The 15,846-nt window shown below is 39.2% G+C and overlaps 1 protein-coding gene across 1 annotated transcript; it reads left to right on the forward strand.

Annotated features, from left to right (window-relative positions):
• The first annotated feature begins 725 nt into the window (after nucleotides 1-725).
• LOC103519171 (lysophospholipid acyltransferase 5) lies at nucleotides 726-11,884 on the forward strand. The gene is made up of 11 exons (XM_026830758.1): nucleotides 726-942; nucleotides 2,147-2,353; nucleotides 4,709-4,786; nucleotides 4,950-5,224; nucleotides 6,705-6,839; nucleotides 8,312-8,429; nucleotides 8,713-8,885; nucleotides 9,082-9,190; nucleotides 9,710-9,854; nucleotides 10,839-10,986; nucleotides 11,426-11,884. The coding sequence occupies exons 1-11, from the start codon at nucleotides 855-857 to the stop codon at nucleotides 11,717-11,719; spliced, it is 1,770 nt and encodes a 589-aa protein (XP_026686559.1). The 5' UTR covers nucleotides 726-854; the 3' UTR covers nucleotides 11,720-11,884.
• The last annotated feature ends 3,962 nt before the right edge of the window (nucleotides 11,885-15,846 follow it).

Below are 15,846 nucleotides of genomic sequence, written 5' to 3' on the forward strand. Positions count from 1 at the left end.
ATAATAATGTCAGTCAAAATTTAGGTAGGAGAGGATGAAAAAATATTTATAGGTAGGTACACCATTAAAATTCTTACCTACCTTGTATAATTTACCCTAGAAACCTCAAGTAGGTTCCAGATACCTACACAAGTAAGTATCACTACCAGCAATAGATATACCTACCAATGTGAAAGATAAGCCTTTAATTACCTACCCACCTTTTTGGGTTTGAAAATAAATAAATTAAAAAAAAAAATGTGAAGAGTAGGTGTAGTTTTGTTTCAGAATCAATATTTAATAAGTGCAGGAGGTATGCAACATCCTTATGCCATTTTTTATTCATATGTGTGGATGTATCTTTTAAGTTATGCCCTTGGTCTAAGATGGCCTTCAATTATTAATATGTAATACTAGCTGAATTCCGTCGCTTCGCTCCGGAATCTCGCTAGTTCATCCCGAGGCATGGCCAAACTTGTGGAAAAGGCATGGCCGAACTTGTAGTTATCAAACTAAAAACATAAACGAAACTCAGTTATCAGTATTGCCACAGTGGTGATAATACAACTTCCAGTGTACTTTGGACATTGTCAGGCTACATCGGTACTTATGCTCCTAGCAGATGTGTGGTTGATTTGTTCTCAGTAGAAGTTTGATCCTGGTCCTGGTGATGGGTGTTGAAAGTGTTTTGGAAGCTGTTGCTTCCCAGACTGGAGCTTCTGTTCCAGCTTTACGTCTTGTTATCAGTATTGCCACAGTGGTGATAATACAACTTCCAGTGTACTTTGGACATTGTCAGGCTACATCAGTACTTATGCTCCTAGCAGATGTGTGGTTGATTTGTTCTCAGTAGAAGTGTGATCCTGGTCCTGGTGATGGGTGTTGAAAGTGTTTTGGAAGCTGTTGCTTCCCAGACTGGAGCTTCTGTTCCAGCTTTACGTCTTGTGTTTTCTGTATTATTAGGTAAGTTTAATATTCAAGCATGTGGCATAGTGTGTACACACAAAAGAAAAATACCTGTGCTCTTTAAAGGTTCCTTTGCAAGTTTTGAGAAATATTTTAACTATGTGGTATTTTTACTCTTGTAAGTAGGTAATATGGACTTAATTTATTCTGTAATTCCAATAGAAGGGGATGATCATAATAATGTCAGTCAAAATTTAGGTAGGAGAGGATGAAAAAATATTTATAGGTAGGTACACCATTAAAATTCTTACCTACCTTGTATAATTTACCCTAGAAACCTCAAGTAGGTTCCAGATACCTACACAAGTAAGTATCACTACCAGCAATAGATATACCTACCAATGTGAAAGATAAGCCTTTAATTACCTACCCACCTTTTTGGGTTTGAAAATAAATAAATTAAAAAAAAAAATGTGAAGAGTAGGTGTAGTTTTGTTTCAGAATCAATATTTAATAAGTGCAGGAGGTATGCAACATCCTTATGCCATTTTTTATTCATATGTGTGGATGTATCTTTTAAGTTATGCCCTTGGTCTAAGATGGCCTTCCTCTCTTTCTCCTTCTCTCTCTTTTCCCTCCCTTTTCCCATCTCCTATTTCTTCCCACTCTGTCTCTCTTTCTCCTTCTCTCTCTTTTCCCTTCCCTTTTCCATCTTCTATTTCTTCCCACTCTGTCTCTCTTTCTCGTTCTCTCTCTTTTCCCTCCCTTTTTCCATCTTCTATTTCTTCCCACTCTGTCTCTCTTTCCTCTCTCTCCCGTCTTCTTTCTCTCTTTCTTCTCCTGTCTTGTGTCCTTGTGAAAAATTACGAAAAATATGAAATGAAAAGGTTAAAATGTACCAAATATTCATGCAGTTTCCTCTATGTTAATAAATGAATGATTCAGAAGAAGAAGAAGAAGAAGAAAAAACTAATGAGGTGGTTTCGGTGATTTATTATTCATCCTAGGTAATTTATTATTTAAATCACATTGAAGCATCTTAAACTAATGACATACCTACTAAGTAAGTAATGGGTCAGCATAATTACATCATGCATATTATTTAAGTAGCTATATGTTAAGTCAAACCATCTGCCCATTTGGTGTATTATTATTATTATTTTATTTTTTTAGGAGGCAATGTGTGTTTTTTAGTTTTTACATTATTCACCAAGATGTGCTTGTACATTAAGTAATCAGCAACATGTGTTTGTATTTTCAGGTTATCCTATAGCATTGATCCACAGACATACCCTCTATGGCAAGAATAAACTGCTTCAACATTTGTATTTCATATTCACTGGACTACTCCTAGGATACTACAATTATGGTAAGTATTCCATGACCCAAGAGTCCAGAGCAAACTATGCTAACTTTGATGTCCATTTTGACTGGACTATTCCTACAGGATACAAAATGGCAGCAGTGATCTAAGTACCTACATAGGTAGAAATAACTTTGTTTTACCGATGATATCATTATGACGTCCACAGTCCACACTAACACTGTATTATTATCGGCACTGATCTACCTTATCATTAGGTATTATTTATGGATGTCTGATCAGTTCAATAAGTACTTATGTAAGTAAGTACCAACTCGAGTCGTAGCCAGTGGAAATATCCAAGGACACAAAGGTACTCGAAATGTATTCCCCAGAGACAGACTTGGAAAATTATACATGGATGATAATAGTTCAATAACAATTCGACAGTCATGTTTGGCTAGTTGGGATAAGTGTTTAGGTGACAATGTATCTTTTTTGTCTGCTTTGTTCTGGTAATCATCTTATCCTCTTTTGAACTAAACAGAAATGGAGTTAAATAATAAGTGACCTGTTACATCTTCATACCTGTAGCATGAAGTCTCATACTTTGTACTTACGTTAGGAGCTCAACTGTTGCATAAGTAAGTAGGTACCGAGACTTGGAAAATTATACAAGGATGATAATAGTTCAATAACAATTCGACAGTCATGTTTGGCTTGTTGGGATAAGTGTTTAGGTGACAATGTATCTTGTTTGTCTGCTTTGTTCTGGTAATCATCTTGTCCTCTTTTGAACTAAACAGAAATGGAGTTAAATAATAAGTGACCCGTACATCTTCATACCTATAGCATGAAGTCTCATACTTTGTACTTACGTTAGGAGCTCAACTGTTGCATAGGTAGGTACCTACTTAGCTAAATACGAGTATTTACTGTTTATTGTATTAGGTACTCAGTAGGTATGTAATTAGAAGAAGGAAACGTAAGTAATAATAATTTGATTAGGCATCTTAATGAACAGGAATATAAATTCGGTACATTTTCTTCAGTACCTACTTAGGACCTGTTTTATCTACTTAGCTAAATACGAGTATTTACTGTTTATTGTATTAGGTACTCAGTAAGTATGTACTTAGAAGAAGGAAACAAAAGTAATAATAATTTGATTAGGCATCTTAATGAACAGGAATATAAATTCGGTACATTTTCTTCAGTATCTACTTGCTTAGGACCTGTTTTATAGAGTTGAAGACCACCTGCATTACTTTTTGGTACTCTCTGTACTCATCATAGCATAACAAACCTGTTAGTGTTGTAACCTGCTAATGTTCTCATTTGTTTAAAATATTTAACCCATTAATGCGTTAATTATTCTTTCTTTGGTCATAAGAAGAATTAACACTTTCGGTCGTCTAGGATCGATGTAAAAGAGGACATCATCTTGTGTTGCCTGTTTTATAGAGTTGAAGACCACCTGCATTACTTTTTGGTACTCTCTGTGCTCATCATAACATAACAAACCTGTTAGTGATGTAACCTGCTAATGTTCTCATTTGTTTAAAATATTTAACCCATTAACGCGTTAATTATTCTTTCTTTGGTCATAAGAAGAATTAACACGTTCGGTCGTCTAGGATCGATGTAAAAGAGGACATCATCTTGTGTTGATAATTATTCTTTCTTTGGTCATAAGAAGCATTCACACTTTCTGTCGTCTAGGATCGATCGAAAACGGGATAACATCTTGTGTTAAAATATGGTGACGTTAAGCATTAATGGGTTGAAGCCCAATAGGTGTTTGAATACTTTTATCATTTAGGAGAACATTAATAAGCACGGTTTTTATAAACTCTTGTGTTGAAATATTAGGGTAACGTTAAGCATTAATGGGTTGAAGCCCAATAGGTGTTTGAATACTTTTATCATATAGGAGAACATTAATAAGCACGGTTTTTATAAACGTCAATAGGTGAATAGGTACCCTACCTATGTTCGGTACACGTATTAAATTCACATTGTTTATTTTTAACCCATCATCGAGCTTTCTGGTCTCCAACTCTGACACTCTGTCAGTTTTCTCTCTCCTCCTCCTCCTCCCCTCTCGTCCATACAAAAAGCTTCGCGGGCCACAAAAATGGTCTGGCGGGCTAGTTGGAAATCGCTGTCTTAAACGGATAGGATTCGTTTCTCGGAATGGCTGGCTTTCTCCTATCCTGTCTTCCTTCTCCCTTCGATTTCGGGACTATAAGTAAGACCTTAGCAGTTACCTGCCTCGGTGGTGTAGTATTCAAGACGCTCGCCTGGTAAACAGGAGGGCGTGGGTTCGATCCCGGCCGAGGTATGGAATTTTATCCTCATTTATTTGAGATTTTGTCCTTAGGTTGTAGAGAACGCCTAAGGCGTTAACCTCGCCTAGTGGTTGCCTTCCACTCAGGTGTCTATTATTATTACAGTTCCTCCTATAAAACCTCTTAAAAGAAAAAGCACTTACTAATCAATACTCCCTCATTCCCTCAGGTTACTACCTAACGAGCACAGACTCGTACGACATCGTGTGGACAATGCCCGAATGCGTGCTCGTCATGAAACTGACGGGCCTTGCCTACAACCTATACGACGGGCTAAACCCTCTCTAAGGCGTTAACCTCGCCTAGTGGTTGCCTTCCACTCAAGAGTCTATTATTATTATTACAGTTCCTCCTATAAAACCTCTTGAAAGAAAAAGCACTTACTAATCAATACTCCCTCATTCCCTCAGGTTACTACCTAACGAGTACAGACTCTTACGACATCGTGTGGACAATGCCCGAATGCGTGCTCGTCATGAAACTGACGGGCCTTGCCTACAACCTATACGACGGGCTCAACCCTCAGCCGGGGCTGTCCAAACATGCCCAGTCCGTGGCTCTCACCAAAATGCCCTGCCCGTTTCAAGTGTTTGCCCACTCCTTCTTTCCCCTCACCTTCCTCATTGGGCCTCACTTTTCCATGACACGCTACCAAGACTTTGTCGCGGGGAAATTCACGGAAAAGGTAAGAATCAGGGCCCTTTTTTTTGAGGGGGGACATCACTGTTTAGACTCTCCCCCCCCCTCAAATCCTGGTTACGCCCCTGGTAAGAATAGTTACATTTTTCTTTCGGAATTTTGTACAAGAAATCTAAGACGTCGCAAAGGGAGAGAGGTCCAGCGTTCCATGATTCTGATATATGCCACTAATCTCACTTGGATTGTAATTTTCTCCTACTGAGAACCTCAGATGTTATCAGTGTTTGAGTGTAACAAATTGATATGTAGGTATTAGAATTACTAATAGCGATTACAATTTTCTCCTACTGAGAACCTCAGATGTTATCAGTGTTTGAGTGTAACAAATTGATATGTAGGTATTAGAATTACTAATAGCGATTATGATAATCCTATCTTGTTTTCTACTTCCCTTCTCTATCAGAATTGATTAAAATATTTAAGTATAGGTTCAGAACTTATATCTCAAGATATCCCTCACACTTACATAGGCACCTATACAACGTACAATCTGTGTATGCAAGTAATCCAAAAGGTACTGTTTGGCCGTTATTTAGGGCCAAAGTTCCGCAATGTAGGGTTATACCGTGGAAAAACCTCAAAAGGACTTTGCGGTTGTTAGGACTTTACCTTTACCCTCAATTGAGTCAAACTTTTCAGAGAGGTTCGATAATTCATGTAGATCAAGAGCGTTCCTGGGGACACATTTAGTCTCGTGATGATTGAAAACCTGTTTTAATTAAAAAAGCACCTTGGTCAAATTGTCACTGGTAACGCGCTTGGTAGCAGACGGTGCCAGGTTCGACTCTCGCCATCTCGGCAAAAGGAAACAAATTTAAATCTTAGATAATTTCTGAGTGTGTTTTTTTCCCCATTAATATTAAAGTATTAATGGTTTACCCAGCTATGTCTTGGTTAGTATCTCATTTCTGTTTACTCTTCCATTTACAGGAAAGTGTCAACGGTTTACCCAACTGTGTGAAGCCCGCTATTACTCGATCTCTACTGGGTTTTACTCTCACACTTACATAGGCACCTATACAACGTACAATCTGTGTATGCAAGTAATCCAAAAGGTACTGTTTGGCCGTTATTTAGGGCCAAAGTTCCGCAATTTAGGGTTATACCGTGGAAAAACCTCAAAAGGCGTTCGCGGTTGTCAGGACTTTACCCTCAGTTGAGTCAAACTTTTCAGAGAGGTTCGATAATTCATGTAGATCAAGAGCGTTCCTGGGGACACATTTAGTCTCGTCATGATTGAAAACCTGTTTTAATTAAAAAAGCACCTTGGTCAAATTGTCACTGGTAACGCGCTTGGTAGCAGACGGTGCCAGGTTCGACTCTCGCCATCTCGGCAGAAGGAAACAAATTTAAATCTTAGATAATTTCTGAGTGTATTTTTTTCCCATTGATAGGAAAGTATTAATGGTTTAGCCAGCTATGTCTTAGTCAGTATCTCATTTATCTGTTTACTCTTCCATTTACAGGAAAGTGTCAACGGTTTACCCAACTGTGTGAAGCCCGCTATTACTCGATCTCTACTGGGTTTCACGTATCTGGGTATTTACCAACTAGTCAACATAATATATTCAGACGAGTATATGGTCAGCGATGAGTACATGGTAAGTAGAAGTAGTAAGAGGTTTGATAGAGGGAGCTGTAACTACTATAAGGCCTTATTGTCCCGAAAATCGAAGAGAGATGAAAGGCAGAATAGAAGAAAGCCAGCCGTTCCGAGAACGAATATTATCCGTTCAGGATAAAATCCTCCTAGCGCTTACAATGCAGACGCGCTACCAACCAAACTAACTAGGCTGGCAAGTAGTTTTTTTTTTATTTTGGCTGATCAGCTTAGAACAAGATGGTATCCCATTATGTCACAGAAGTAGAATAGATAGAACTGTTAATACTGCCAAAATGAGACTGATTCTCTAACAGTCTAAACAAGGAAGTACAGTGAAGTATGTAAAAGGAACAGGTTGCGATAAAAATCTTGGGCTACAAACCTCAAGTTCTGCATTTCTGTAGCAGCTTCTACAGTTGTGGCTCAAAAATGTCCGAGGGCCAAAGGTTCTGGAGATGTACGGTTTCTGCCGCTATCAAAAGTTCCTATTAAACTTTTTTTTTTCAACAAAATCCTTGGAACCTGGAGGTTTGGTGGTTCGAGTCCAAGACAAGTCATGAAATTTAGCGTAGTGCATTGATTTGGGAGAGTCATATTTCTGACAAGCATTCATGCTAAACCCAACTAAAATTTCTTCATACGTATCTGGGTATTTACCAACTAGTCAACATTATATATTCAGACGAGTATATGGTCAGTGATGAGTACATGGTAAGTAGAAGTAGTAAGAGGTTTGATAGAGGGAGCTGTAACTACTAAGACCTTATCGTCCCGAAATCGAAGAGAGATGAAAGGCAGGATAGAAGAAAGCCAGCCGTTCCGAGAACAAATATTATCCGTTCAGGATAAAATCCTCCTAGCGTTTACAATGCAGACGCGCTACCAACCAAACTAACTAGGCTGGCAAGTAGTTTTTTTTTTATTTTGACTGATCAGCTCAGAACAAGATGGTGTCCCATTATGTCACAGAAGTAGAATAGATAGAACTGTTAGTACTGCCAAAATGAGACTGATTCTCTAACAGTCTAAACAAGGAAGTACAGCGAAGTATGTAAAAGGAACAGGTTGCGTGAAAAATCTTGGGCTACAAACCTCAAGTTCTGCATTTCTGTAGCAGCTTCTACAGTTGTGGATCAAAAATGTCCGAAGGCCAAAGGTTCTAGAGATGTACGGTTTCTGCCGCTATCAAAAGTTCCTATTAAACTTTTTTTTTTTAACAAAATCCTTGGAACCTGGAGGTTTGGTGGTTTGAGTCCAAGTCAAGTCATGAAATTTAGCGTAGTGCATTGATTTGGGAGAGTCATATTTCTGACAAGCATTCATGCTAAACCCAACTAAAATTTCTTCAATAGGGGAAAATGAAAACATCGTTTTTTCCCCTATTGATTTTAATTTGTTTTACCAAGTGTTGTGTATACCCTTGAAAGTTCTAACTTTTTAATATTAAAATTTATTTCTGTGCTTCCTCAGTATGCACCTTTCTGGAAGAGAAGCTTCGTCCTAGGAGTATGGGGTCGGAGTGCATTCTACAAGTACATGGTTCGCGTGCTCGCATCGAGCATTTGTTTTGCAATTTTCGTTGTTCCACGTTTGCCTGACCTGAGGCAGATGTAGCGAGGCATTCGAAGCGAGCAACCTCGCACTGTCTGTACAAGGCTCTAGTCTCGTGATGATTGAAAACCTGTTTTAATTAAAAAAGCACCTTGGTCAAATTGTCACAGGTAACGCGCTTGGTAGCAGACGGTGCCAGGTTCGACTCTCGCCATCTCGGCACAAGGAAACAAATTTAAATCTTCTTAGGTAATTTCTGAGTGTGTTTTTTTTTTTCCATTAATATTAAAGTATTAACTCTATCTGAGATCGGAACTTAGTTAGTATCTCATTTATCTGTTTACTCTTCCATTTTCAGGAAAGTGTCAACGGTTTACCCAACTGTGTGAAGCCCGCTATTACTCGATCTCTACTGGGTTTCACGTATCTGGGTATTTACCAACTAGTCAACATAATATATTCAGATGAGTATATGGTCAGTGATGAGTACATGGTAAGTAGAAGTAGTAAGAGGTTTGATAGAGGGAGCTGTAACTACTAAGGCCTTATCGTCCCGAAAATCGAAGAGAGATGAAAAGCAGGATAGAAGAAAGCCAGCCATTCCGAGAACAAATATTATCCATTCAGGATAAAATCCTCCATTGTTTTACCAAGTGTTGAAAAAATTTCTTATTTCTGTGCTTCCTCAGTATGCACCTTTCTGGAAGAGAAGCTTCGTCCTAGGAGTATGGGGTCGGAGTGCATTCTACAAGTACATTTCGGTATGGTTACTGGGCGAAGGGGCCATCATACTCTCTGGTAAGTTACCGTCCTACTTACCATTTGCTCCAATCTCCAATACCCCACCGTCATTAAAGAAAGTGGTTCGATTCCCTATGTGATCGAAAAAATGAAACATGCAAATGATTGATTCCTTGACTAGCTGTCGCGGGGCCCACTCACCCTTGTCAGAGAAATAAGTAGTTATATAATATAAATGTGTACCTACAGCACTTAGTGCCAGCAAAGTAGGTGAACATTGGGTGCGTAAGTACCTAAAACAAATAAGATTTCTGAGATAACGAATGATCCTACTGTGCTTTTGTGGGATCCAAAAATTACCCTTTTTTTCTATTGACTACCTACATTGACGTTTCACTGTTCTTTTCAGGCCTATCGTACAATGGAGTGAGTGACTCTGGGAAGTCCTTATGGAATGGTTGTGCCAATGTCAGTCTAAGTGTGTTTGAGTACGAATGATCCTACTGTGCTTTTGTGGGATCCAAAAATTACCCTTTTTTTCTATTGACTACATTGACATTTCACTGTTCTTTTCAGGCCTTTCGTACAATGGAGTGAGTGACTCTGGGAAGTCCTTATGGAATGGTTGTGCCAATGTCAGTCTAAGTGTGTTTGAGGGAGCAACCAAGTTCACGCATTATGTGGACTCGTTCAACATCAACACTAACCATTGGGTTCTAGAGTAAGTACTTGAGAATGTAATTATTTTTCCTCCAAGTTTCAAGGATCGACGTGCATTGATGTTTTAAGCTGATGTACCAAATTTCATCAAAATCGGACCAGGCAATCGCGAGTTGAAGCGGAACAATCATTCAAACATCTAAACCAAATGACAAACTGTCAATTTAAAACATAGACCTCACTATCGTTCGGTCAATTATTCACTCGACAATTTCTTCCTTGTCCTTTAGTTTTCTTCCGAGAACTTACCGACAAGACGTGTTGCCCATAAAGAAGTAATAAAATAGGCGCGCAATTTGTGGGTAAATAATGCTTAACTTAGATGAGACTAAACACTGTTTGGCTAAATTTTAATCCAGACTTCCAGCGTTTTAAAGCATTGACATTATGTGGACTCGTTCAACATCAACACTAACCATTGGGTTCTAGAGTAAGTACTGAAGAATTATTGGTTGGGTGGAAGTGGATTGCATTTATACGTACATTCGTTACAGCTTGGCAAAAGAGTCTTAGTGAGGTCTGCAGTTCACAGAACTACTAGTTTAAAGCCTATGTACATTTATACAAACTTTTTTCCGTATTATCACCCCAAAGTAATTCCTCAGGAACTTACATACCTACCTTGTCCGTCAACAAAAGTTAAATACCTATGTAGATATCATCTAAGATTGCTTGGCAAAAGAGTCTTAGTGAGGTCTGCAGTTCACAGAACTACTAGTTTAAAGCCTACGTACATTCATACAAACTTTTTTCCCTAGTATCACCCCAAAGTAATTCCTCAGGAACTTACATACCTACCTTGTCCGTCAACAAAAGTTAAATACCTATGTAGATATCATCTAAGATGTTAGGTCCACTTTAAGGGCCCAAGTTTTGCCAGTACTTTTCGTGTTCCTCCCTCGTCAGTTTGTTTCCTCCACAAAGAACTAAGGTTAATGAAAATTCTCCACTTAAGTGTCTATTTTATTCTCACTATCCATTACAGGAATATTTACAAGCGGCTCAAGTTCCTAGGTAACCGACTGATATCGCAGGCCGCCGTGCTGTTATTCCTGGCGGTGTGGCACGGCTTTCATTCCGGCTACTATGCGACGTTCTTCATGGAGTTTATCATCATCGCTTTTGAGAAAGACGTAAGTGAACATTGCTATAGTATTTCAATAGTTAAGAACTTACTTATTGTAATGTGCCATCGGCGGTCTTTCTTTTGTTCCTTTATAAGTACCCATTGGTAGGTATTTATATAGGAACAAAAGAAAGAAGACTGTCGAATGCACCAATTTCCAAATTATCACTCAAGTTAAAAAATGGTATGAATGATCGGTAATCATGTGTGTGATCATCTATGCAATCGCGTGCTGCTGGCTCTTCCCGGCTTTCCTCAGGCGAGGTGAGCTTAATGTGAGTAGGTGGGTAGCTTCACGTCCAATAGAACGTTAAACTCCCGTCATCAATACAGTGATGTTAAATAACAAAGAAGATAATATTTTGAACCAAAGTACAAAAATAGAGGGTTCGTCCGAATCAAATTACCTGTCATTCTGTCTTACCGTCTACATTATCCAATTCCAGTTCATATCCGTTCTCGAGAAGAACGTCACCCTGCTCGAGTTCACACGACGTCCCTACATTTCCTCCCTCACCTACCTGGGTCTCAAAGTGTACACGTTCGTATTCCTCGGCTACTGTATAGGTCCCTTCGCGCTCCTCTCGTACTCCAAATGGATTCGTGTGTACACGGCCTATCTGTTTCTCGGGCATGTGCTCTTCATGATGTGGCCGTTGTATAAGATCGCAGTCGTGCGGTGGGTGTTACCGCCCCAGCGTCCGGTGAGAAACGGAAAGGAGAAAAAGCATGCGGAGTAGACGCTATCCTGCGCGATGAGCTGAGATTTGAACCCCGCGGGAAGAGAGTGTCCTTGCCGCGAAGTCGCTTTGAGAGAGCGTTATGAATGGTGGTAATCCTAAGCACAAGCTCCGACTTTTACGGATGGGTGTACCATTTGTTAAATATTCATTTATATTGAGAGCTTTGTACCGAATGACACTTCTGTAATCAATAAAATAAGCGAGCTAAACGCCAAAATATAAAACATTTGGGGTGGTGATTCCTATGCTTATCATAATATATGAGCTATGAAGTGATCAGGTGATTCCTCAATACACAGAGACACGCTTGTAGGAAAAATAGGATGTTATCCTAAACCAGGGATTTCCAACTTCAATGAGTGTGCGGCCCACATCCCACATGCTACATCGGCAGATACTTCGCGGGCCACATACACAGAACAGGCCCGTACTGTACACGTTCGTGTTCCTCGGCTACTGTATAGGTCCCTTCGCGCTCCTCTCGTACTCCAAATGGATCCGTGTGTACACGGCCTATCTGTTTCTCGGGCATGTACTCTTCATGATGTGGCCCCTGTATAAGATCGCAGTCGTACGGTGGGTGTTGCCGCCCCAGCGCCCGGTGAGAAACGGAAAGGAGAAAAAGCATGCGGAGTAGACGCTATCCTGCGCGAAGAGCTGAGATTTGAACCCCGCGGGAAGAGAGTTTCCTTGCCGCGAATTCGCTTGGAGAAAGCGTTATGAATGGTGGTGATCCTAAACGCCAAAATATAGAACATTTGGGATGGATTTCAACCAGCCTTCTTTTTAGCCCCCAACAGCCTATTAGCTTACCTAAGCGCACTAAACGCCAAAATCGGAACATTTGGGGTGGATTTCACCAACCTTTTTAGACCCAAACAGCCTGTTTACTGTTAAGCCTATACAAATCAAATGGAACTTAACAGGCTGTTAGCTTACCGGCCCTCTTAAGCCTATACAAATCAAATGGAACTTAACAGCCTGTTAGCTTACCAGCCCTGTTTAGCCCAATCAAATCAAATGGAACTTAACAGGTTCCTTGCCGCGAATTCGCTCGAAGAGAGCGTTATGAATGGTGGTGATCCTAAGCACAAGCTCCGACTTTTACGGATGGGTGTACCATTTGTTAAATATTTATTTATATTGAGAGCTTTGTACCGAATGACACTTCTGTAATCAATAAAATAAGCGAGCTAAACGCCAAAATATAAAACATTTGGGGTGGATTTCACCAACCCTTGAAGGCCCTAACAGCCTGTTTACTGTTAAGCCTATACAAATCAAATGGAACTTAACAGCCTGTTAGCTTACCAGCCCTGTTAAGCCTATACAAATCAAATAGAACTTAACAGCCTGTTAGCTTACCAGCCCTGTTTAGCCCAATCAAATCAAATAGAACTTAACACTCTTCATGATGTGGCCGTTGTATAAGATCGCAGTCGTGCGGTGGGTGTTGCCGCCCCAGCGCCCGGTGAGAAACGGAAAGGAGAAAAAGTATGCGGAGTAGACGCTATCCTGCGCGAAGAGCTGAGATTTGAACCCCGCGGGAAGAGAGTGTCCTTGCCGCGAAGTCTGTTAATTTTTAGTGAGAAATTAAGGTACATTTTCTCTTAAAAACCAGAAGGTCTCGAAAAAAAGTTGGGGTTATGGGACTTGAACTATCTCGACGGGGCTGTTCTGTGAAAGAAGGTATTTTTATGCTATTATTTTGTTTCAACAATATCATGCAGTATTCCAATCTGAGAGATTAAGAAATGAGTAAATTGTGAAACAAAGAGTGAATTTTAATTCTTCTGATAATCGACTTTTCTTCCTTTTGTTTATTCCTTACTCAGTACCTCATGTAAAAATACAAGTGTACAAAGTAGGTATTATTTTAAAATCGACTAGACTTAGGTTGATGAATGAGACGAGAATTAATTTGAATTTTGAAATCAATATTTTTGCTCTAAGTATTTATCTTGTAGTTGAGATTTTTATTCTATAATTTTAAATAAGAAAATGTTTGTGAACTTTCTCAATTTTATTCAAATTATCTGTGAAATTGTAGAACCTTGTAGCAGTGTTGTTTTATGACCTCTCTAAATTATTGTGTACACCCAACATATTTTCCCCCATCCCTAGTTATCATTTATGATTCCATCATACGACACGGTTTTTATAAACGTCAATAGGTGAATAGGTACCCTACCTATGTTCGGTACACATATTAAATTCACATTGTTTATTTTTAACCCATCATCGAGCTTTCTGGTCTCCAACTCTCACACTCTGTCAGTTTTCTCTCTCCTCCTCCTCTCTCTTCCTATTTCTCTCACCGTCCTCTCCGTACCTCTCCGCATAAAGAGAAATGCATCCCAGGAATTTCACCAGCCTAAATTTATCGCATGTAATTGTTTGTAACAAATGTAACATGTTTACTTGTATTTAAGGTGGGATTATAGTCAATAGCAAAAGGACTTACATCACAATCATCCTTCCAGAGACATAGTCATGTTTGTGTTTGAAACTGATGATATGGATTCTTCTAATATGATACCTACATTGCTAAGGTAATTATTGATCTACTACAGCTGCCCTTCTTCCTTAAAGATAACCAACAGGATACTTCTGATTGAATAAATAAAAATCAATGATTAGGTAGGTACCTATTTAAAACACTTACCTATCATAGGGCACATCGTGCATGCGTAGTATTTGCCCTCTCGTCCTATTTCTCTCACCTTTCTCTCCGCACCTCTCCGCCTAAAGAGAAATGCATCCCAGGAATTTCACCAGCCTAAATTTATCGCATGTAATTGTTTGTAACAAATGTAACATGTTTACTTGTATTTGGGCACGTTCCGTGTTTTATAATAACACAGGGCCATTGCAATTTATTCCAAACAATTCATGTTCTCAACCTCCCTCCCCCGTACACACATATGTTTTTGGACAAATGCCCAACTTTTGTCCCCTCTCTTCCTATTTCTCTCACCTTCCTCTCCGTACCTCTGCGCCTAAAGAGAAATGCATCCCAGGAATTTCACCAGCCTAAATTTATCGCATGTAATTGTTTGTAACAAATGTAACATGTTTACTTGTATTTGGGCACGTTCCGTGTTTTATAATAACACAGGGCCGGCCATTGCAATTTATTCCAAACAATTCATGTTCTCAACCTCCCTCCCCCGTACACACATATGTTTTTGGACAAATGCCCAACTTTTGTATTTATTATCATTTTGAGGGCGAAACAGAACAAATAAAACACAATAGGCGAAGCCCACCTAGTCCTTTGCTTTGTCTATCTTTCTCCCTCTTTCTGCCTTCTCTCTCATATCTTCTCCCACTCTTTCTTCTGTCTCTCTTTCTCCTTCTCTCTATTTTCCCTCCCTTTTTCCATCCCTCCCTTTTGCCTTCTTCTCTCTCATATCTTCTCCCACTCTTTCTTCTGTCTCTCTTTCTCCTTCTCTCTATTTTCCCTCCCTTTTTCCATCTTCTATTTCTTCCCACTCTGTATCTATTTCTCCTTCTCTGTCTTTTCCCTCCCTTTTTCCATCTCCTATTTCTTCCCACTCTGTCTCTATTTCCTCTCTCTCCCGTCTTCTTTCTCTCTTTCTTCTCCTGTCTTGTGTCCTTATGAAAAATTACGATAAATATGAAATGAAAAGGTTAAAATGTACCAAATATTCATGCAGTTTCCTCTATGTTAATAAATGAATGATTCAAATGATTCATGAGTAAGAACGAACAAACGCACATACAAGCAGTATTTGCTGCATTGCTTAACAAGCGCCAATATAATAATCTTACATTATTATCCTCGTTGCGGAAAACTGCTTTCTGTTCGTCAGACTGCCAATGGTCACTTGCCAAAAGAAGCTTTGAGGAAAAAAATGAACTTATATTCTCTGAATTTTCATTTATGATAATTTCATCATGAAAAGTTATGAAATCTGATACCGTGAAAAGTTTTGTGAAAACCGATATCATGGAAAGTTTCACCAATGCAAAGGCTTGGCCTTGGAGATTTTATCTCCGTAAATATCTCTTTCTTTCCTCCCCTTTTTTTGCCCCCCCCCCCTTTCCCTTTTCTTGACACTCTTGATGTACATTGTATATGTAGGTACATAAGTATCTAA

Source organism: Diaphorina citri, unplaced genomic scaffold (assembly GCF_000475195.1).
Source record: "Diaphorina citri unplaced genomic scaffold, Diaci psyllid genome assembly version 1.1 scaffold2584, whole genome shotgun sequence".
In the NCBI taxonomy this organism is placed as follows: Eukaryota; Metazoa; Arthropoda; class Insecta; order Hemiptera; family Psyllidae; genus Diaphorina; species Diaphorina citri.

Excerpts from the sequence above, each read along its gene's own strand:
- LOC103519171 (XM_026830758.1), top strand. The coding sequence starts at position 855 with ATGGGTGTTGAAAGTGTTTTGGAAGCTGTTGCTTCCCAGACTGGAGCT. Across the intron at positions 8,430-8,712 it reads TGCAATTTTCGTTGTTCCAC|TTAGTATCTCATTTATCTGT; the intron begins GTTTGCCTGACC and ends ATCGGAACTTAG. Across the intron at positions 9,191-9,709 it reads AGGGGCCATCATACTCTCTG|GCCTTTCGTACAATGGAGTG; the intron begins GTAAGTTACCGT and ends TGTTCTTTTCAG.